The sequence below is a fragment of the Poecilia formosa genome, unplaced genomic scaffold (genome assembly GCF_000485575.1).
Source record: "Poecilia formosa unplaced genomic scaffold, Poecilia_formosa-5.1.2 Scaffold528, whole genome shotgun sequence".
Taxonomy (NCBI): domain Eukaryota; kingdom Metazoa; phylum Chordata; class Actinopteri; order Cyprinodontiformes; family Poeciliidae; genus Poecilia; species Poecilia formosa.
Genome location: NW_006800467.1, coordinates 24,162 through 46,643, shown reverse-complemented (window position 1 = coordinate 46,643; position 22,482 = coordinate 24,162). Strand labels below are relative to the sequence as shown.

The following is a 22,482-nucleotide window of genomic DNA, read 5'->3' as shown; positions in this document are numbered from 1 at the left end:
TATGATTCTGAGAGGGTTGGCTACGCTGCTATACCACAACCTCAACAACAAACAGAAAAAGAGGAAGTGACTTTAATAAAAGACAAGAGAAAGTTTTTTTTTTTTTTGTTTTAGAACAGAGAATATGTAAAGGAAAAGGTCAGTCACGACGTATGAAAACCCATGCAAATCAAACCGAAGCCTTTATATTTGTCTTTTTTTTCTGACACACAGTAAGAGAAAGATTTCCCCCCTTTCTTTTTTCAAACTGGGCTCCTCTTAATCCAGGTATTTATGAAATTCCTTCTTTACGATGATGACACACGCTGAAAGTAGAGTACACACCTCAGATCTGACAACCCTTCTGTAGTCGGGGTGAATCTTCACAAAGGCTGAACATACTGCTGCAGGCAGCAGGCGCCTTAAATAGAAGAAGAAATTCATATGTTCTGACACAATATCTGCCACTTGAGTTTCCTGTAGGTTTTATTTCGCTCAGCAATACGTGATCGTGTTCGGGGGGGAAAAAAATGAAACACTTTTTATTGTTTGATGCTCAACGAGTAGGTGTTGTGTTGTTATAGGAACTGCTACTAGTCAGATGATGATGTTACAAATTACTCATCAACAGATGCTAACTATGGTGTTAGGAGAACTCATCGAGTGTCACACGGACACGTATACTGGTACTTTTGTATACTGGGGTGAAATGTATCACGTTGCAGTTGACAGGTAAATTGCTTTGAAGATAGCGCAGGCGAGAAAATAATACAGAAAAGAAAGGAGTAGGTAGCATGAAGGAATGGTGGGTAGAGAGAATGAATGAAAGGTGAGAGGCAATCTAAAGCAACAGACACACCAGAATAAGAAAGCAGCTCCTCTAAGCAGGGCTGCAGGGACCTGTCGTCCCGCCTGATCAGGACGAGATGGAAACAAAGTGATGGCAACATGCTGTAACTATGGCGACTGTCGAACGTCGTTACGATAAAAATACATAGTACAGATTCTTTTCTTATTTAAGCAAAGCACAAGGGAGGTTGTCAGGGAAGATGTGAGTCATGCTAAAACTCTGACATCTTAAGTAATTAGGAGGTGTACGAGACTAAATTAATTGCAAAATAAGTGATTTGTTTTGGAAAAAAGGATTAAAATAAAAAAAAATGTTTTACAGAGGTGAACATCTTTTGAATAAATAAAGATACAACTTCCATGGGATACTAGCCTTTGGTTCTTTTTCTACCTATTAAAAGTCATTTTAAAAGTCAATATTTAATCAGGCTTTAAAGAATTCTTAGTTTACATATTAGACTAGACTTAGACTTATTTTATTGTCAATGCACAAAGAAACATAAGTGAAATTAGCAATGAAATGTCTTTGCTTGGCCACCGGAGCACACACAAAACCACAAGTGTGCCTATAGTTACATAATATGCAAATAATAATGTATTGCTAAACATATATAACTATAGTTATATAGTTATATATAATTAAGTATTTTCAAGCAGTCTCTGACAGTCTTAGTGATGGGATTGTTGAGCAATCTGATGGGCAGTAGGAGACAACTATTTCGGAGTCTGGCTGTTCAAAGGTTTGGTACTAAGCTCTAAATTTTAGTCAAGCTACATAATTTCGATTAAAAAATACTCACTGCCAAGATCCCAACACAGCAAATGAAGCAAATCAAATGAATCAATGAATCAAGTCCATTGCTTTTAAGCTCATTTTGAGCTCAGCTGCATGGACACATCGGGATTTTTTGTACATGCATTTTCTTAAATTAAATATTTGTGGTGTATTATGTGGAGTGGGTGAGATTATACAAAAAAATTGTATAAGATAGTTAAAATATCTGTTTATCTCATATGCAGTTTGTAACATTTTGCATTCAAATGAAATTAATTTACGACAGTGTATAATCCATGCATACTCTAGAGTCACATGATACAAGCAACTAAATGAGAATCTGGTATATCTTAGGAAATCAAATTGCCAGAAACTGTTTTATCACTGGTAGTGCAAAACCTTTTGGTTTTGAGCTAAATAAAATTGTTCCAATTCGTTTTGTGAAATGGCTTTTTTCAGTAATGAGTCCCAGCCTACGACGATGTCAAACATATGACGGCCAGACAATCACTCAGACTGAAAGATGCTGACAAATCATGAAGATGGAGCACAGCACAGACTTCACTAATGGGAGGTCATGCCGGTTAGAGAAGAACATAAAAATCTCTTACCTGGGGCTAAAGGAGCGTCTTCGGCCTGAGCCAGCTGAAGCAGAACCATTATTATGATGGGGGTCGTCCCCAACCAAGCGCCACGCATCACGGTGCTCACTGTCCTGGCATCACTTGACGTAAAACTAGGAAAAGGAAAAACAAAACCACTGAGTGTTGTTTACAAAGCTTTATGGAGCTTTAAAATAACATAAAAACGTTGTATTTATACGGCATATGATCAAATTAACTTCCACAAGAGTTTCTTAAATATGTCTGATTGTTCAGCTGTTATGACCATGTTATGTTTCTTTCCTAAGATTCAACCTTACTAAGGGTATGAAAAGGGATTGTTCGAGACTGAGCAGTTTTCATTCATATTGTAGCCTTTTGGGACTATTTGTTTATTAATTTTCAACTTTTGTTGGAATTAATTCCGGTTATCCTTCTTCTTTTAAGAACTGCCCATTGGTAATAGATAGTTGTAGTCAGAAGTAAATGTTTTTCACAAAAACATGATTTTGTACATTAGTGATTTGTAAAATCACACAGAAAATACATTATGTTGTGTTTGTGTGGCAGTATATGATTAAGATAGTTATATAAAAATTCCAAAAGCTCTTTGAAATATTGATATCTTTAAAGCGGTGAGAGTTGTGGCATTAACACATTGAAGTTTTTTGCGACTCTTTCACGATCCCTTACTCTACGATGCTTAAACCATACTTGGTTTAAGGGTTTGAATTAGGAGAGGCAGTCATAAGAAGGATGAAACCAGAGTAATTCATTACACCTGAAAAGCCTTCACTATTTCTCAAAAAATCGAGTTTCCAAATGTTAGGAAGTGTACTGAGTAAGGAGAAATTGGATAAGATTACAGAGATTTGAACGTTCAACGGACTGATAAAGCAACACTGGAAATGTTTGAACATTTGGACCAGAACTATGTCTGGCATGTGCAAGACTAGGGCAAGCCTGTAGCCCAACATGATGATTGATCAATAATGATGTGGGCTTGTTTTTGTTTTGTTTTTTTCTATGGCAGGAAGTGCCAGTCTTGATCATGTGTTGGTGTCATGGATTCCCAGAAAACTCAGGTCATATAAAAAAAAAAAATGCATCAGCTTCCATCACCGGACTTCTAAACAAGGCAATGATGCCAATCATACATCAGTGTTTGGTTGACAAATGTATATTAAGATGTCATAAGCTGCATTTCCATTGACCATATAATTGCACAAATCGGAATTACGAAAATAAATGTGCTTCATTGAAGCGCACCAGTTTTCAAAGAAATTCTCACTGTACTATAAAAAGTTTTTGAGATATGATGAAGTGCTTTTTGAGCTGTATCAAAATTAGAGTATTTCATAAAACTGCAATGGAAAAGCTTTTTTCACATCACACAAGTCATGTCATCAACAACCGGATGTTACTGCTGGCAGAAAAGATGTAGAAGACGACAGGAAGTGGTAGGAGCATCATTTCCAGCATGTTTTAATGACTTAACATGTGCACAAACTTATTTAGTTGAGATTTTCATTGTGTTTTTCACTTAATGACGACACCACAATTGTGAAACTGTTTTTCCAAGATTCCAAGAGAACTGGAACATTGGAGTTCTCAAGAACCAAATTTAAAATCAGGTTGCATAATCTTTGGAGGGATTTAGGAAAGACAGTTGTATCACAAAAGAGATCAAATATCAGTGAGCAAGAGGAAAAAGATTCCAAACAAGAGATGGAAGAAGTTTTTAAACATGTAGGGAAGTCGTAAAAGCTGAAAGAACTAAAGTTGAGGGTGAAACAATATCCGTGTTTAACATGTTTAATTTTTTATTTGAAATTCAAGCTAAGTCAACTTCTGTTGCTGAATAAATAAATGGCTTTGTTATTTAGTGATTATTTGTTTAGTGTCTTATGAAGTGAGAGACTCAGATTTTTGCTGTTTGTGTTTTATTTTTGCTTGTCTTAGTTCTTCTCATCAGCAGTAGGAATTCCCTTCCAAACCACCATCATCTGTTCTGATATTAGACCTGCAACTCCAGCAGGCAGGGATTGAAACATTAAACACACAACAAATTCCCCTCACACTCATATCAGACGAGAGAGACAAAAGCATCTGAGTTTAGTGGTGTGTGTTGCGTGTGTGTGTGTGTGTGTGAGTGAGACAATGCCACCGTGCAGTCATCACCTGCACACGGTGACAGAGACCGTCTGCGGCGGGGAAATAAATCGGAGGATTCTCTGGATCAGCCATCTGTGGAGCAACCTGTTCACCCTTGTTTGATTACATCCAGCGGGCCCGACAGCCCCGACATCTATACGTCTCCCGTTCTCTCTCTGCTTCTCTCTGTGTCTCACTGTCTTCAGACTCCCTTCTTCCCCCAAACACAGCGTTGCAGTGTGACTTTCTCTTTGCAGCCCTGTCCTCAGGCATGAAACACTCCTCGAATTGGCTATGCTTCACCTCAAATATGATGGACTTGCTTTGTCGTGAATACCAAGGCAGGGACACAATGACTGAGCCTACGCCAGTCTTCTATCTTCACATTTAGCATTTAGCGTAGCTCCTTCAGGTCTAAAAGGAGCAACACGTGCATTCATGAAACGGAAAGATATTATTATTTTGCTTCATTTCTTGACATAGAGCACAGAGTTGAATGTTTAGGGGGATAACTACTGAAGAGAGCTCCACTTTGAAACTCAACATACAGTTAACATTTCTAACATGTTAACTTCAGCTGGAGTTGAGCTAAGTAATGCTAGTAAGTGGTTTTGTTGCTGTTAGAAGCTGAATATAGCATGTAATCTGTAGCTTCTAATACATCAGTTGCACAGTTTGTGCTTTCCACCTGAATTAGCTGAGGCTAATTTTAGCTTTAGCTTTTAGAAACAGTTTGAAGCTGATGTTAGAACAGTCTTATCTGCATGCTGAAATGTTGTTGGATAGTATTTCCTCTGTGAATAGAAGGTGAAATCATACCACCTCAAAAATGAACTATTTCTTTTTTTAAAACTCATATCTGTTTATACCATATCAGGCCCGTCACTAGTTATAGTTTGGGTCCTGCTGTTGTTCAGAAGCAGTCTAAAGTTAAGTGTCAGGAAGGAGCTCAAACACAGTCCATACACAAGCATGATTGACAGCGTTAAGCCCCTCCTCCTGGCTCAGATTGGGGTTTTTTTGGCAGAGATTACATCTTTGCATTTGACAGATGTAAAATGCAAAGATGTATTTCAAGTCTTGAGAGAGACAAGGAGGAAGACAAGGAGGAAGTAGAGGAGCTACATTGTTTTTTACAAATTGTCTCATTTTATACTATCACAACATGATGATATTTTTAACAAATATACAAACAGAATTTTTTTTTCTTTTTGGGGGTAAAAGTTACATATTGCAGCTGTAAGGTGGATTTTTTTTTTTACAACTCTGTAAGTTGTGGAGCTTACACCAAGGTTACGTTATAAAACAGTGCTAAGCACTGAATTTCTCTTAAGCCAAAAGGTACATGGAAAAAGCTACAGCAGTTCACAGTTCAGGTAGCACAATTTCTTGACAGGACAACTATTAATCACACTCTATAAACCTGGGCTTTATGTAAGAAGAAAGTTGTAAAGAAATGTTCTTTACAGTTTTCTTAAAGTCATGTAGGAGACACAGCAAACACAAGATAGGGGCTGTGTTCAAATTAAACTGAAATGAAAACACTATTACCTTGAACACATCATCCTCATGGTGAAACACCCAGGTCTCTTAGACAGGGATAGGAAAGCTGGTCAGAGTTAATGGGAAGATAGATGTAAACTAAACCTGAACAAAATTTGAGACCTGATGGAAGTTCACCTTCCAGCACAATGCAAACTCTAAAGATAAAACCAAACCTACAATGGAACGATGCAGATCGAAGCATCTTAATACCCAGTCAAAACCTAGACCTTAATCTAACTGACAACCTGATATTCACAAGACAGTATCTATAGCACACTGACCTATTGGGCAAAAGGAACGAGCAACCAAAATTTGCAACTGTAGTTGCAGAGAAAAGTACTTCCTCAATGTATTTACTCAGGCTGCACTGAATACAATGCATGCTTTTCAGGGTTTTTTTCAACTGCCTAAGGATGCATGATTTTGTGTTTTTCACATAAAGTGACAAAAAATATATAATAATGGCATTGTTAAAGACAAACAAACCTTCAAGGGCTATGAAGGTAAAGGTACTGTATGTTCCACATCTAACAACCAGCTCAAGGTTTCGTGTTGTCGTTCCTTCTTATCTTGCTCACCTTCCTTTTGTAATAGCATTACAAGGAAGGAAGCCATATTCATACCAATTTGCATTTGCTATATCACTATCTGTAGATGCAGAGTGGCCACTTTACGAGCCCTTTCAACTCTCCTGGTTTCACAATTAGCAGAACTGTGGAAAGGGAAAAATCAGATCTCAGCTGAGGGGACCTCACTGCTGCGTGTGCGTTATCACCTCGATGCTCCGGTGTCATTGCACGGCAAAGGAATTATGGGTTGCATTCGCACAATTTACATGTAATGATGATGAGAATGTTAGGTAGTACCTGATAAAGTCCCTGTTACACCAGAAGATTCCAAGACATTCATTCGAAAGACTATCCTGGTGGTGGAATAGGTTTTCCTGATGATGATGTCTGACAAACACTGCGGCGTTCTTTTCAGGCAGTCTGATAAACACCCAATTACTAGTCGGGACTTGAGCGAGACAAGCGGGCGCCAGGGGTCTGTGGTGTTGGAATTTGGGTTACATGGCAGTGAGGTGGCCTTTTCAACCCCGACGCAAGTACGGAGCTAAACCCATAATTCACAGCATCATAGAGTGCCATTTGATTAATGAACATACAGATTAGAGATAGAGGAAGATCTATCCTCACTCTCCCTGCTGGAAACCACAAACACTTATGTGAAGATGCCTGACAATCCAATCAATAACTATTTCTCCCTCCTCATTATTCACCCCCCTTGCATCAAAAGAAAGGAGATGTTTTACAATACTTGTTTCTTCTAAGTTCACTACCAATTGAGCTGGAGAGGACTGAAAGGCCCTCATTGTCTCTCCTTATCTGACTTGATGACCACTGAATGGATTCAAGCCAATTAATCAGTCAGTGACAAGAAGCATTGCTGCTGGCTCAGTGACCAAGTCCCTCAATCGACCATCAGCACAACAGTCACTGTCCACAAATTGATTTCTGAACACTTAGTAACCTGGGGCAATGCTGTGCAGAATGTGGTTTTTCACTGGGACTTTTCAGCATAAACCGACGTCTTAAAACCCACCTGCATAGGGATGCTACATCTTCACCAGTGCAGATCTACAAATTCTCTTTCCTGGTGAAGAAGTAAAATTGTTTTACATGTTTCACTCTCTTCACTATCACGCTGCTTTGAGGGCACCTTAAGGGAAAGTTAATTGGAGTTCATATTACCTCTGAGGCCTCCACTCTAATCACTGCTTTATTGTGTTTTTCTTTCTCTCTTTGCTCTCTGCCCCTGATGCACAATGCACAGCCTTATTAACAACTCAAATGGAAGGAGAAGTTGAAACTAAAGGGGGAACGCAAATCGGGAGTGCAGTGATGCGTCATGTCAATTAATGCACTTCAGTAGGCTCCTTTAGCGTGCGTTGGACATGTGGTGGTGAAGTGCGGCAAAAAAACAGAAGAATAGTTGCTTCTGAACAGAGCAGGATTGAGAAGAATCACTTGAAGCCACATTTAAAATGTCTTTATACAACCACATGCTGCTAGTATGACTTGTTTTAAAAAACAAAAATATTAAGGGAATATTTGCGCCACAGATAAGGGTTGCCCCCAATGGTCCTTTCAATTTCTCTCAGAGTTTGGAAGACTTAGAAATGTCCTTAGACTCGAGTTGGGCGTTTGAGTAGCATGTCAGATACTTTTACTTACCGTACAATAAAAACTAAAAGCACACGTTAAAAAGACATTTCAATGTACTACTGTAATCTGTTGCTGTTTTGCCCTATGTTCCATGCAACTGGAGTAAAATCGGATCTCTCCAGGACTTTCTCTGGCATCTCATTAAAATAACTAAAAAAATTCAATTGTCCAAATCGCCTGAGTAGACCTAGCTCTGCATTCGAGACGCAGCTGCTCCTTGGAGCTGGAGCTTCCAAGCTTCAGCTTCACAGAGCAGACATCCCCGCAACTCCCCCACTCGGCTCCTTCAGACTATCCAGCAGCAATTAGCAAATACCTGGTGGAGCTGCACATCTGCTGGGTTCATTATACGAGCTACTTCTCAGTGTAACACTGGTAAAATGATGTTAAAGGGTTAATAGAAGAGTGATGATGTGATGACCTCCTGAAGACGTAGTTTCAGAAAGACCAGGAGTTTTTAAAGAGACAGCGACCCAATTTCAAGGCGATAAATTAGGAAGCAAAATATTTTAGTCTTTAAATCAAGACCAAAAAAATACTTGTGTAGAGTTGCTTTGAAACCAATATTAATGCAACATTGACCAACATATTTGATGAGCATTGATAATTCAAACGATGGCACTTGACAAAATGTGATGTCTGTAATTGGTTTTCACAACTGATGTTTATGTCTTCACAATGTAAAGCACTTTGAACTGCCGTAATGCTGAAAATTGCCATACAAATGAACTTGATTAGTAAGAAGTCGTATTTGATATAGAATTTTTATAACAACCGAAGTTAACATAGTTACTTAACTGTGCTGTAAAATGGTAAAACTCATAATACTGCTCCTTCAGATAACAACAGATGATCAGACTCCATCTTAACCATAGTCTACAATTCAACATGATTTTATTTTCTGGAATGTAAATATCTGTGTTTGTGACTGACAGAAGTCATAAGTTCATGGAAATATTGGGAATGTAAAACAATCCTGTTTCTATGAACCTGTCAAGACTGACACGTTAAACTCTTCTCTGGGCATTAACAAAATGAAGGGAAGCTCTTCTGTGTGTAGAGACCCCCGTAAATCTCATTAAGTCTGTTGTGTTGAGCTGTTTCTGTGACATATTATGATATATCGCTGCTATGTCTGTGAACCATTCTCTCCTTTATGTCACTGTGGCAACTCCGTCCTCATAAAAGTGCCAACATTGGATTAAGTAGTTTATGTTGAAGGTATGCACCTTCACTTGATTAAAGTAAAAGGATTAACATGCTGGATATCTGAGTTGATCTGTGTGGAAGGTGGATGATGTTCCACTGGATTGTCCTTCCCTGTTTGTTTGAGTCACATCGCTTGCATCTCTTCAAGCCTTCAGAACAATCATCCAGACTCCAGCAGAGAGCTATACTTTATATTCAGGTTCAGGGAGTAAAATATCTCTACCCATCAGGACGCCCCGCAGTTGACGGACATAATAAAACATGCATCATGCTCTACAGGGGAAGACGAGCTTTGCTACCTTAGGTCTTGTAGCTCGCTATGGGCTGGTAAGCATAATTGTTTTTAAATGGTGCAAACTTTCACATAAATTTTATGGTTTGTGAAAGATTGAAAATTGCAGAAATGTAACACTGAAAAATATTTCTACATTCAATGCTGGAAATGTGTGACAGTCCCTTGAAGATACCTGGACATCACATTCAATTTTGATATTTGGTAAAATTACAAGCCTGGTTTTTATTTGAGACAACATAAAGTTGTACATAACAGCACAGTGAAAGGAAAAGAATACATGGTGACAATACAAGGAGAAATGGTGATTCAAATGGCAAAAACATTCGCATGATTCTGCTGATTGGCTGAGGAAGAATGAAGTAGTCATTGTGAACCAATAAGATGCAAACTTGCACTTCACACACAATGTAGTTTACATTTTTTTATCAGCTGAACTTGTGACAGTTTGGCCAATTTAAATAACACTGTATTGCTTTAATTTTATACTTATTTATTAACCAGTTGCAACTGAATGATGTGTCATAAATATCCAAGGGTCAAAAGCATCCATTGTGTTTTGTAGTTTTTTACAGATGTTGAAATATTTTTTATCTACAATTATACATTACTAATTTGTTTGGTGTCTTGCTTCAGCAATATTTGAATAGTTGAGATTAGTCAGTGTTTTCCGTTTGTGATTCTGTTAAGCATCCATTTATTTAATCATATATACGTTTCATTAATCAGGGATCTTAATGCTTTTACAAATTTAAAAAGCAAAAGTTTGTTTTCCTGTTAGTTAGCTATCTTTGTAATATTGGAAGTCAGATGCTAATTTGTTAAGATGTTTGAATATTAAAATAAGGGGGAAAAAACAGCAATAACATGTATTATTAAAGCTCAAAGCTATTTATTATGACTATGAAGGCGGACTTGATCAAACGAAGTCTCCTGTCAGTCATTTATCTTCTTATAAATGTGATCTGTGTTAAATTAAAAGCCAAGTCCATGGCTTGCATCTTCTGTGCTGTGGCGTTGATGGATTGGGCCGCAGCCTGCATGTTTGACCCGTCTACAGACCCGAGTCTCTCCCATCAACATGTCACTGCTGACTGCTGCTGTTTTATGTCAATAAATGCCCAACTGTATAAAAAGCACAATTCCACAAAAACAGATTCCTAGTTGATGTTTTAAATGTATTTTACATAATTCAACTTTTTTTTTTTATCAATAAAGCACACATGTCTGTTTTCTACACAAAAAAAGAGATGTAAATTTAACAGAGTCCAGTATTTTCTATTCTAAGCAACTTTGGAGATCAGTGTTGTTTCAAATAAGAAGCGTGACTGAGATCACCATCCCTTTTAAAGATCCAGTCTGAGAGCAGCATGGAGCTCACATTAACAGTTTCCTCAAAGCTGAGGCTTTTGCGTCAACCCCCCCTCTCCTCCCTACCGTGTGTCTGAGCCATTTTTCCAGGGCCGGCTTCATTTGGAAGGCTTACAACGCAATTTGTCTGCAGTGATTGGGTCTGCCTGAGCGGGAACAAAGGCTGACCGCCTGGCCGCCGTGTCCTTTTGTGTCCCATATGTCAGACGTCTGCCACACATTCAAAGCAGCAACTGCCAAGAGCACAACAGTCATTATCGGCTGTAAAATCGCTTTCATTATCCTGCTGCAATCATAACTCTAATTACAAAAGTTGCTTTGTAAGCAGGTAGATTATGCAATGTTAATTACGCGTGCACAATGGGGCAAGCACATGTTTAAATGCCATTTGCTGTTGTTCCACATACAAAAGTGTTACATGTTTTAACACTGCCATATGAGCGCAGTGGGTCCCTGGGCACCTGGTTTTAAGCCTTCATGCGGCAATCACTGGCCGTTAATAATATCTCATTAGCAAAAGGTGAAACATGTAACCTTTATATGTCACCAGATTACAGTGCCAGTTAAAAGTATTCATGTCACTGAAACTTTTCCACACACTCAATTAGAATGACTGTATTTCCTCCAGGAGTACCCTGAGCTTAACTCCATCCATCTTTCAACCAACTCTGACCATGAAGGAAAGCTTCTCCACAGAATGATACTGCCACCACCGAGTTTTACCATGGGGATTGTGTTTAGTGTTGGGTTCTTTGGTCCGTCTTACACATGTTTTCCATGTCCCCTGGATGTTGTGTGGTGAGGTAAATTACTGTTGGTTTTCTTTTTTCCACTCTTACCAAAAAGGCTAGATTCATTAGTTCATTGGTTCATAACTAATGACAATTTCATTATCAGATTCTCCCCTGGAGCTATGGAGATCTGAAGCCCCTCCTGAGCTACGGAGGCCCAGAAGGGTCAACAAATGCAAAAGTCACAACAGTAAAAAAACAAAAAACACCAAGAAGCCACAAGACAACAGGAAAAAACTAACTTCAAAAAGAATAAAAGCCAACAGCAAAAAGCTACAACACAACACCATATGAAACAACAGCAAACACTCATAGCAAAATAGCAAAAGGTCACATGGCAACAGCAAAACAACAATACACAAAAGTGATAACCCTCAACACAATACCAAATGTCACAACAGTATAAAACCATGACAAAACAGCTAAAGCCACATCAGAAGTTATGAAAAACTGCAGTTTGTTGACCGTTTTGTCCCACCACTCTTATGGGGCCTCTTCGCTGTTTTTCTTAACAGGCATCAGCTTAGATGTATGGACATATCGTAGGTTTGCTGTTGTGCTGTATTCTTGCAGTTGTTAGATGGTGGATTGACATGGGATTTACAACATCAGTAAGATGTAAGTGAGTTTGTTTTCTCTCCAACTTATGGGCAGATATTGACACTGCATATTAATAGTAATTTTTTATGCCCTTCCTTGAGAGCAGTTGCATGATAAGCAGTAAAATCCTTAACATCATAAACAGAAGTCATATATATGACTTCAGAAAGCTCCTTCACTATTTACTTGCTTGTTTTTATTTTTCATTTTATTTAATCACCATACACCTGCATCTTACCAACTCATTTCGGCAAGTTAAATCCTCAGAATATTATCTCCACATCTCCGTCACAGTGTTTCCTTGCTCTGACTGAAGCATCTATTTGGCTGTAGAAAGCAGCCCAGCGGGGTCTGCCAACTTGTAAAAAAGCTGAACCCACGGGGCAATAAAAAGTGACATCAGCAATGGGAAAGTTAATAGTGTGTTTCAGATGCACTTTCCAGGGGACGGAAAAGCTAGGGGTTTCATTCACTCGGAGCGACAGTGGCTGGCGATTTCCCTCCCGCCTCCCGTATGGCCTCATAAATTTCCACCTGCTCCGCGCTACAACTTGTAAATGCATCAAGGCTTCCACCGGGGCACGGTGTGCCTTTTGTGTATCCGCCGCCTTCCCGGTCCGGATAAAGATTATGGTGAGCGATTGTTTTCTCATCTACTCGACTTGATGTCTGATTACAGTCATACTGCAGTTTGGGATGTGGGAAGTTTCTGACTGTTGGTTGTGTGAGGCTGTTTTAGACTTTACAAGCCTTTGCCTCACTTTGTAGTGCTAGCTTCTGCACAGCTGTCAGAGAACGCCTGGAGCTGGATAAACAGAATTTACAACCACACAGGCACACAGAAGACAACACGGCTGTGGGAGTGGGTTTGAAACTGGGCCATCGGCACATCAGCTGCCGTTTCCATGCTAAGCGTTTCTCTTCTTGTGTAGATCTAGTTTGCTTTTTAAGAGTGTCACTGGCATGTTATAATGTTCTGACTTTACAAGCAAACTGAAAATTTTGTGTGAAAAGGAATATAATTTTTCACAAATATGAGCTTAAGATAATGTATTCTATTAAACAACAGCACAAAACTTGCATTTCTCAAGTCCCATTTAAAGAATTAGTCTGAAGGGTTTTCTATTAAAGGAAAAGCCGGGTTTGGAGAGCGCTATGTTGTTGAATTGTCTAATTTTAGGGGGAAATTCTACAAATCCCTTCAAGGCAGAATTGGTTTCCTCTAACAATGAGCAATCAAAGCAGTAAGTAAAAAAAAACTGACCAAACAAAGGCTCTTTGGCAGAGTTAATAACTGCAAGTGAGGAATAAGGGAGACACATTCTTCAAGTGAATAACGACACCAATCAGAGAAGTGGTACAGAAGAGATTCTTGAGCAATCACATGATTAATCCGATGGTTATAGCAGAGGAAAACTGATCACACGGAGGAACTACCCAAATAGCCACACTGGAGTTGGTGCTAATAAATAAAATCCTCCTCTAGTAGAAGTGAAAGAAATTTAGAGAAAACGCTGACAGGTGTATTTCTTTTAGCAACTAACTTTGCTCTTTTTAGGGAGAGGTCTGAAAGCACAATTAAAATCTGAGGTGGACCAAAACAGCAAATTCTGCTCTGCTTAAAAGCCCAACTCTGGATTTGACTGCAAATGTGAATACTAATTGCACCGGAGACTACTCCAAAAGCTGGAAATGGACTACAGTGCGAGGCATTCTGGGTAAATGCAACCAAAACAAACGTGTAAGCCTAGCGCTAGCAGGAGAAATAGCTTTAAATCTTTTACCAAAGATAAAAGAGAAATCTAACAAACGCTATAATCTGACACCACTCCATTTTTGTTTACATTAGTGAAGAAGGAAGTTGCGCTCAGTGTCTTCTTCAGAGGTTTTTAGGTCATTTCCTTCATTAGTTCTCGGTGCAGCGCCACCACAGGCAAAGGGGAGGAAACACATTTTTCAAAGGGTTTAGTTGGTTTGACACAGTGTAGTGTGAAAGCAAACTGCACCAGATGAAAATGTAACAAATGTTGCAACTTTGGTCCAAACTATCAGGTGTGAAAACATCCTCATTCTTCCTTTGATTTAGCAGTTTGATGGAATACGGCACAAAGGAGTTTCTGTACCTGTAATTTCTGTAACCCTGAATCACCTCCCAGATGGTTAAAGTTCAAATTCACAGCTCAACTACTATTAGGCAGGAAGAACGCTTTTGTCCTTAAAGCTGATGTGTTAAAAGATTTAAAGGAGCTCGACAACGGTCAGAGCAAAACTGCAACGCGTATGAGATGTTCCCGCTTTGAAGTAGTCAAAAGTGATCTGAGGATGAAACAGGTGACTCGGTCACAGAGCAATGGGAAGTCAAGGCTTGTTGACACACATGTACAGTAAAGGCTGCTCTGTGTCACCAATAAATAAGCTACTATACTTGTATTTTCTGAATAAGCACATTCTCTATTGATAGAAATGTGTCAGAAAACACACACTGAATTGCAGTATGTTGAGCACACACACAAACCAGTCCACCATCAACAGACAAAAGGCAGCTGGGTTTGATGAATCACCTTCATTTTACGTCACAGAGGCTGTGAGGTTAAAATAGAAAAACTCCAATGACATGAAGACCAACAACAGTGTGATTTGGATGATGTAAAAATTGTGTGGCAGATATACCTGGGGACGTAAAAAAAAAAAAAAAAAAATCCCCTAGGATCCATTACATACAGAAGGTGAGCCAGCAGAGGCAGCTGGATGCTTTGAGCAATGTTCTGCTGGGAAACCTTGAGTCCCCCCATTCATGTAGATCTTACTTTGACTGCACACCATAGAAATTCATTCATGGCCATCTCTGTAGGGTATGGCCTCTTTCAAAAACAGAATGCCACAAAGCAAAGCAAAAAAAAAAAAAAAAACATTTCAGGGAGGTTTCAAAGGGGCACAACAATGTGTCTGATGTGCTGAAATGGCCTCTGGCTTCCAGAACGAAGGGGATCTTTTTCTAACGTCTTGGTGCCAGAAACCACAGCACACCGTTAGGGATTTAGGGCTGTTCTGGCATGAAAACTCTCCCTAACAACATTAGGGATGTGGTCATAATTTAATGGCTACATATTACATTCGAAATAGCATTAGAATAATGCAAAAACTCAATTTGTCTTGCGATTTGGAAGTGGAGGGGCCAGTAAGCTCGAGTGAAATAAATAACATCAATATTTACCTAAAATAACGCAGTGTCCATACAGCCTATAAAAGCATAAAACAAGTCATTTGAGGAATTTATGTAGCATGAGTTATGTTTTTACATTCCACTGAAACCATACTTCTTTCTCATAAGGCATCAAGCCAATAATTTATAGGTTTGCTTTCTAATCAGCTTTAACCGAAAATGAAACTGAGCAAAATCAGGAATATTGTTTTGTAAAAGGAGAGAAGCAAACTACAGGAACTTAAGTCAACTGGGAATTTTTTTTTGTTTTTGTTTTTACAAAGCTTCACATCTGCTGCTACGTCATCCAGCCCTTCTGCCTGTTTACTTCTGATGAGTGATTCTGTGTGAGTTTCATCCAGCTAACAGGATCTACTTCAGTGCTGCTTTTACAGCTTTCCATTTGCGCCTTGTTCTGAACAGACACTGCCCACTTTTTCCCTGTTGAACTTTAAAAAAAAGAGACAGACTCAACTATCACTGAACACAGCTGTTTACATTTTACCTTTCCATTCAGAGCCTTGCAACTGCAATATCATTAATGAGGTGTAGCATATTGGTGTAGCATATTTCATCAACAAGGCAGTTCGAAGTGCTCTATAGGATAAAAACATATTACAGAAACCAAGAATGAAACAAGCAACAAACATTATGTTTTGTCAAATTCTGTCATCAAAATAATCAAGAATAATCATTATCAAATGTATTGATCAATGTTCCAATTCCTAATAATTAACAGCAACTCTAAACAGGTGAGGTTTTAGCCTTGATTTAAAAGAAGTCAGTGGTTCAGCATTTTTTGCAGTTTTCCAGACATTTTCTCTAGATGTGGTTTATAGAAGCTGAATGCTGCTTCTCTGTCTTTAGTTTTGGTTCTGGGGATGCAGAGCAGAACCAGAACTAGACGACCCGAGTGGTCTGGAGGGTTGATACAACAACAGCATGTTTTTAATGTACTTTGGTGCTAAGGGATTCAATGACTTATAAACGAAATCATTGAGTGATTTAGCTTATATATTCCTGGTTTTAGTGAGAATGCCAGCAGCAGCATTCTGGATCAGCTGCAGCTGAAGGATTATTTAGGCAGACCTGTGAAAACACTGTTACAGTAATCAATGCGATTAAAGATGAAAGATAAATGCATGGATGAGTTTCTCTACATCTTGCTGAGACATTAATCCTTTAATCCTGGAAATGTTTTTGAGGTGATATAAGTCTGACTAACTGTCTTCATATAACTCTGAAAGTCTGAACCTTCAGCCCATCACTACACCTGATCTCTAGTTTCTAGCTATGTGCTGAATCTAGATTGTTCCTCTTTAGGTTCAATGATAACTTCAGTTTTGTTTCTGTTTAGCTGGAGAAAGTTTTGGCACATCCACACACTGACCTGCTCTAAGCATTTGTTCAGTGCTTGGATGGTTTCAGAGTCACCTGGTGACATCATAATGTAAAGCTGTGTATCATCTGCGTAGTTATGGCAACTAATCTCATTGTTGCTAGTGGTAGCATATTAAATAGGACGAGTCCCAGGATTGAACATTGGGTTATCATTCTTCTATTTTTTTCTTAGATACAGAAAATTAATAAACTGACTTTCTTAACTTTTACATTACTTCTATTCTTTTTCTTTCTTTCTCATATTTTAAATCTAAATGTTGCTTCCACTCCCTTCAGAGGTGTATTGAGGCATTTACTGTAGGTTTTACAATTTTTTAATATAATTTTTTGGGGGTTTTAACTATACCCCTTAAAGATACTCTCAATTTTAAATGAGAAAAAAAAAACAAATGCATGATAAGGCTGTTGTGTTAATTATTTAGACCATGGAACCTTCAGTGGAACATGACTTCAACATTTGCCACAGAACTTCAGCAGATGAATCTGTGCATACACCACACTAAAGTGCTAAACACATACTGCACATTTCAAACTAACCGCTGAACAAACATCTGTGAACAGAAAACCGTTTTAACTGATAAACTGTGCTTCTCTCCCTCTCATTTAAAATCTGATCTATGAAAATAACACATCGCTTTCCCTTCCTCCCACTAATATTCAAACCGCTGGCCGTTACAAACAGCTGCTGTAGACTTTCATGCTCCACAACACAGCAGCCAAAGATCAAATGTGTGATCTGAGACATGAAAACTATAGAGAAGATAACCCGCAACAGTGATCGCTGCAGAGTGGGAGAGAGAAAACAGGTAGATAATGAAAACACAGCGGGTTTGAAGGTTTGAAGTGTCTCGTCCGCTGACAGACAGAAGCGCTGGTCCTGAACACGTCTGTGGTTCAACAAGCCTCCAACACGGCCGGCTCTTCTCCTTGGGACTGTCAGCCTTCAGCAGAGCACATCATCTCTCCATGAGGATTTCATCACATTAGCCTAAGCCGGGTGCACAGATAGCAGCGGCAGCAGCAGCAGCTACATAGCGTATGATCCACAGACAGGCTCGCAATCACCAATTAGAGCTATCACACACTCTGTAATTAGCAAGAGCCCCTGATTTCAGCATGTGTAAAATGTATTCCTATTATCCACATCACAAATACGCACATTCATCTAATTACCTAGCATAGTACATGAGCTTAATTAAAGTTAATACATTATGATACTCCAAAATCCAGAGATTACAATGCTGCAAGGTTCCAGTTAATTAAGAGTATTCACACATTGACAACCAGGGATCCCAGCCTCCATCTCCCACAACCAATTAAAATTCAGGGTCAAAACGAAAGAGGGAGAGAGAGAGAAAAAAAGTTTCTTTAGTTGTTCACGTTTCCTTGCAAGAATACAAATGTGTTAAATGAAGCACTATTCCTGCAAAAATGTTACTTTTTTTAACACATCAAGATCACAGAAGCTAAATAAAATAAGAACTCCAACACCGGCGGAATAAGAGTTTATAAAAAGCTCAAAGACTCTGTTGTTTTCCTTGGTTGTTTCATCACATTTTGGCCTTTGTCATTTATGAGAAGGCAGTTATACAGGAACGGTGCTGGTTGGTCATTAGGGTGTAAATCAAAAGGGACAGCCTCTAAAGATGTAGCCAATGTCCTGCTACCCCAAAATTCTGTTCTTCTCAGAAAATTAGAACATTTCAAAAGACCAATAAAAATGTTATGTGGTTGTACTTGACCTTCACATGACAGCTAAGCAGAGAAAATTCACTGACATTCTCCATAAGGATGGTAAGCCCCAGGCTGCTGTATCCAAGCACCTTAATGGAAAGTTGAGTGGAAGGAAAAGGTGTTGCAGAAAAAGGTACAACACTGTGGCATAACAATGCAGCTAAGCTAAAGGGAGTAATCAAAATGACATGGGCCACCGTTCCATGTTGCACAGATGCAGCATGTGGGGTGCTGGGGCGGCATACACTAATTTTCGGAGAAACTATGTTTAGGGATTATTAGCTGTAGACCACAATCAGATTCAACAGAAATATATTCTATGTGAAATTATTCTATCACATATAATATATTAATTCACTTTTTTGAGATGAATTAGTGAAATAAATCAGTTTTTCAATGATATTTTAAATTATTGAGCTACACCTCTAATGAAAATAAGGATCTACATAAATTATAGGCTGACATTTTTTTTACAGTATCATATACATGCAACACTTACAAAATTGAACACATGCAGTGTAAGATCAGTGCATTATTAAATATATATAACAGTGTTATAATACAACTGGATATCCGGACATGCTGAAGATGGATTTCTGAAGTTCAAACCAAGCAGAGTGGGAAAAGAAGAGGATTCAAGTAACTTTTAATGCAAGGATTCAAGCAGATTCTCTTGGGAACATAAAAGCCGTTTTCGCACTGCACGGAAAGGAACGGCACGGAACGGGTTCAAAGTAGGGCCGACCGTGTTTGCATTAGAACTTCCGACCCGGTTCCACCCGGCTCCACAAGAGCTGTGGTTCCAATCGGGCCGGCCAAATGGGGCTGCTTAGAATTCAGCAGCTGATTGGCTTAGAGTCACCCGTTGGTTGTTTTGCAGTCAGCTGTTGATCGAGTCTAGCTGGCTCTCACTAAACTGTTCTTACTGTATTTTGTTAATATTATTATTATTATTATTATTATTATTATTATTATTATTATTATTATTATTATTATTATTATTAATTTGTGATGAATTCCACTCAATATTCTGCTGTTACCTGGTCCCATGATGAGGTCATTTTTCCTCCGCTTACTCACTGATGAACGAGTACAGAATGAGCTAGATCGGTCAACAAGGAAAGAGAAAGTTTTCCACCGCATCTCGAGGAAAAGGCTTCAGCCGCTACATCGAAACCATTGTTTAGTTTCAAAAATAATGACGTCAGGTACAGCTTTGATGCCGCTGTTCTATCAGATAGACATACGCTGTCAGGATGGCCTACATGCAGTTATGTATGCCTGCGCATGCGCATTAAGAAGTCCGACCGTCAGTGGAGTTGTCAGTTCAGCATACGCAATAAGTTATGACGAAAGTAAGTCATTAAATTGTCTATAATATCACATAATATGATAACTAGATAAATATACATGCGTTGTCGTGGTTTCAATGTGTATTTAAAGCAGGTCTGGCTGCCGCTACAACACACGTCCGTGTAAAACTCATTAATCTACTTAACCGCTAAGTCAGGATGTCATACAGCTGTTCATAACAAAGTGTATGATGATCTACGTCATGATTCTATGTCGCTGATTTAATAAAATCATATGGTAATGACTGCGTATACATGTCTGAGCTAAGAGTAGGACTATCTGACAATGTAGGCTGATCTGACAGAACACCACCCTCAGTTATATGCAAACACAACAGGGCTGCAGGGTGGAACCGGACCGAAGCGTGCCGTTCCGTGCCATTCCGTTCCGTTCCTTGCAGTACGAAAAGAGCTAATGTTCCCTTGGGTTTAAAGAGAAAGAGGGGAAAAGTTTAAATATCAAGTGAGCTGCTGTTGTGTGATGAGAAAGCCTTGTTGATTTCAGAGGTCAGAGGAAAATGAACAGACTGGTTTGAAATGACAGAAAAGCAGCAGTAGTTTAAATAAGCCACTCAGTGCAACCAAGGCATGTGGATTACAAACGTGAAGCTGATTGGCTACAGCAGCAAAAGACCACATCAGGTGCCTCTCCTGTTAGGCCAGAACAGGAGGCTAATGATACAATCCTCACTCAGAATGTCCCTGTAGAAAGGTCAACGCATGGATGGTTCAGAAAGTTTGTTTTCTCTAAGGTATGACGGATTAAAGTAGATCAGAAGACCAAAGATTATACAAATTAAAATACAAGCTAGCACAATGCTAATACATTTTACAATGTTTTTATTAACAAATCGAAAACCAAAACATTGAAAAAACTAATTTCTTTAAATAAAAAAAAATACAAAACTCTCGATTTATATCCCATTTAAAGTGTTTACATTGAAACAATAATAGCTTTTGTGAGATTTCAAGATGATATTTTATCCAACTACAACTCAGAAAGAAGGCAGACAAATTAATCAAGTGAATACTGACACCAGTGCATACCAGTATATATGCAAATGTTCTTGTTTTAAACATTTTGAAATTGTAACAGTTCCTAGTTACAAATAAAGTAACTTTTTTTTTTTTTTACTTTTTTATTAGCTTTGATTCCCAGAATTAGCCACAGTTCATAATAATGAAAATCTGTTCTAACTTCTACTTTTGAGTTATTAAAGGCATTTTCCAGATGTTTTCTGTCGTCCATCTATTGGTTCAAAATAACCACAATGAACTTAATTGTAACAATCTCTTAGATTAAAAAGGTGCTGGATCAATGGTTGGTTTTCTGAGTGATTGTTGCTGACAAGCTAAGAAAAAGCACATGTAGAATCATATAATGGGAGTATAGTCCAGCTCTGCTGAGCACTACAAGCTCCTTTCTCTGCCAGTCTCATTTATCTTGCACAGTTGCAACTGGAATGATTTTTCATGTAACAATTCAAACACAAAAACATTCAGCAAGCTGAGGACTCCAAGCCATTGTCCTTCCCTCGCCGTCCCACTACCTGACCTAGAGCCATGTCCTGCTGCCATTAATAATCCAGACATCCTTCTGTTCCATGAAGAGTCTCAGATTTTCAATAAAAAATTGAAAGTCTGTCTCCGGTACTTTCTGACCCAGTCTTGACATTTTATCTCGTGGAAGCTACTCAGCCATGCTTTTTCAGTTTGATTCACAGTAATCTGCTCATGACTTTAAACACCTGCACTCTGCTCCCCATGTATTTCCAGGATGTTCCAGATCTTTGACAGTGGCTGCACTCAGGAGGAAAACAGATTTGTTTTTTTTTTTGTTATGTTTGCTTATATTTATTGAATTTAGGTATTTGCAACAGTTTCATGTTGAGTAAGGCCTCCCTTGTTTTCAAAAAGCCTAAAGCTTCATTACAGTTGGAGATATTTATTTTCTAATAGCGATTTTTAATAAAACTGTGTTTAAACTGGACAATTTTATTCAACAATTAATATAGAAATAATCATATTTTACAGAAATAAAATTTGTTTTGCCATTTATCTAATATTTGATGTTAAATCAAATCTACAGTTTGAACTATTTAACATGAAACATGATTTGTTTGTCTCCTAAGTCCTAATGTAATTTGAACTACTTGTTAATAAGACTGGCAATGTCTGAACTGCTTTTAGAAACCATCCTTTGCTTCACACTGTAGGTGATGAGGAGAGACTTGTTAGTTTGAGTTTCAGACAGAAATGAAAGGAAACAGGTTAACTAACGGTGTTTTCATATCTGATATTCTGGAAGAAGCGGTTCAACTGGAGACCAAAATTGCAACATTTGTTACATTTTCAGCTGGTGTGGTTCGACTTCACTCTGCACTGTGGCAAATAAACTTAT

General features: G+C 38.5%; 1 protein-coding gene across 1 annotated transcript in view; it reads right to left on the bottom strand.

Annotated features, from left to right (window-relative positions):
- LOC103129234 (roundabout homolog 2-like) overlaps nt 1-22,482 on the bottom strand; it is a 187,102-nt gene that overhangs the window by 150,370 nt on the left and 14,250 nt on the right. The window contains exon 2 of the mRNA XM_016664915.1: nt 2,215-2,339. Within this exon, the coding sequence (XP_016520401.1) occupies nt 2,215-2,302 (88 nt within the window). The 5' untranslated portion in view covers nt 2,303-2,339. The remainder of the gene's footprint in view (nt 1-2,214; nt 2,340-22,482) is intronic.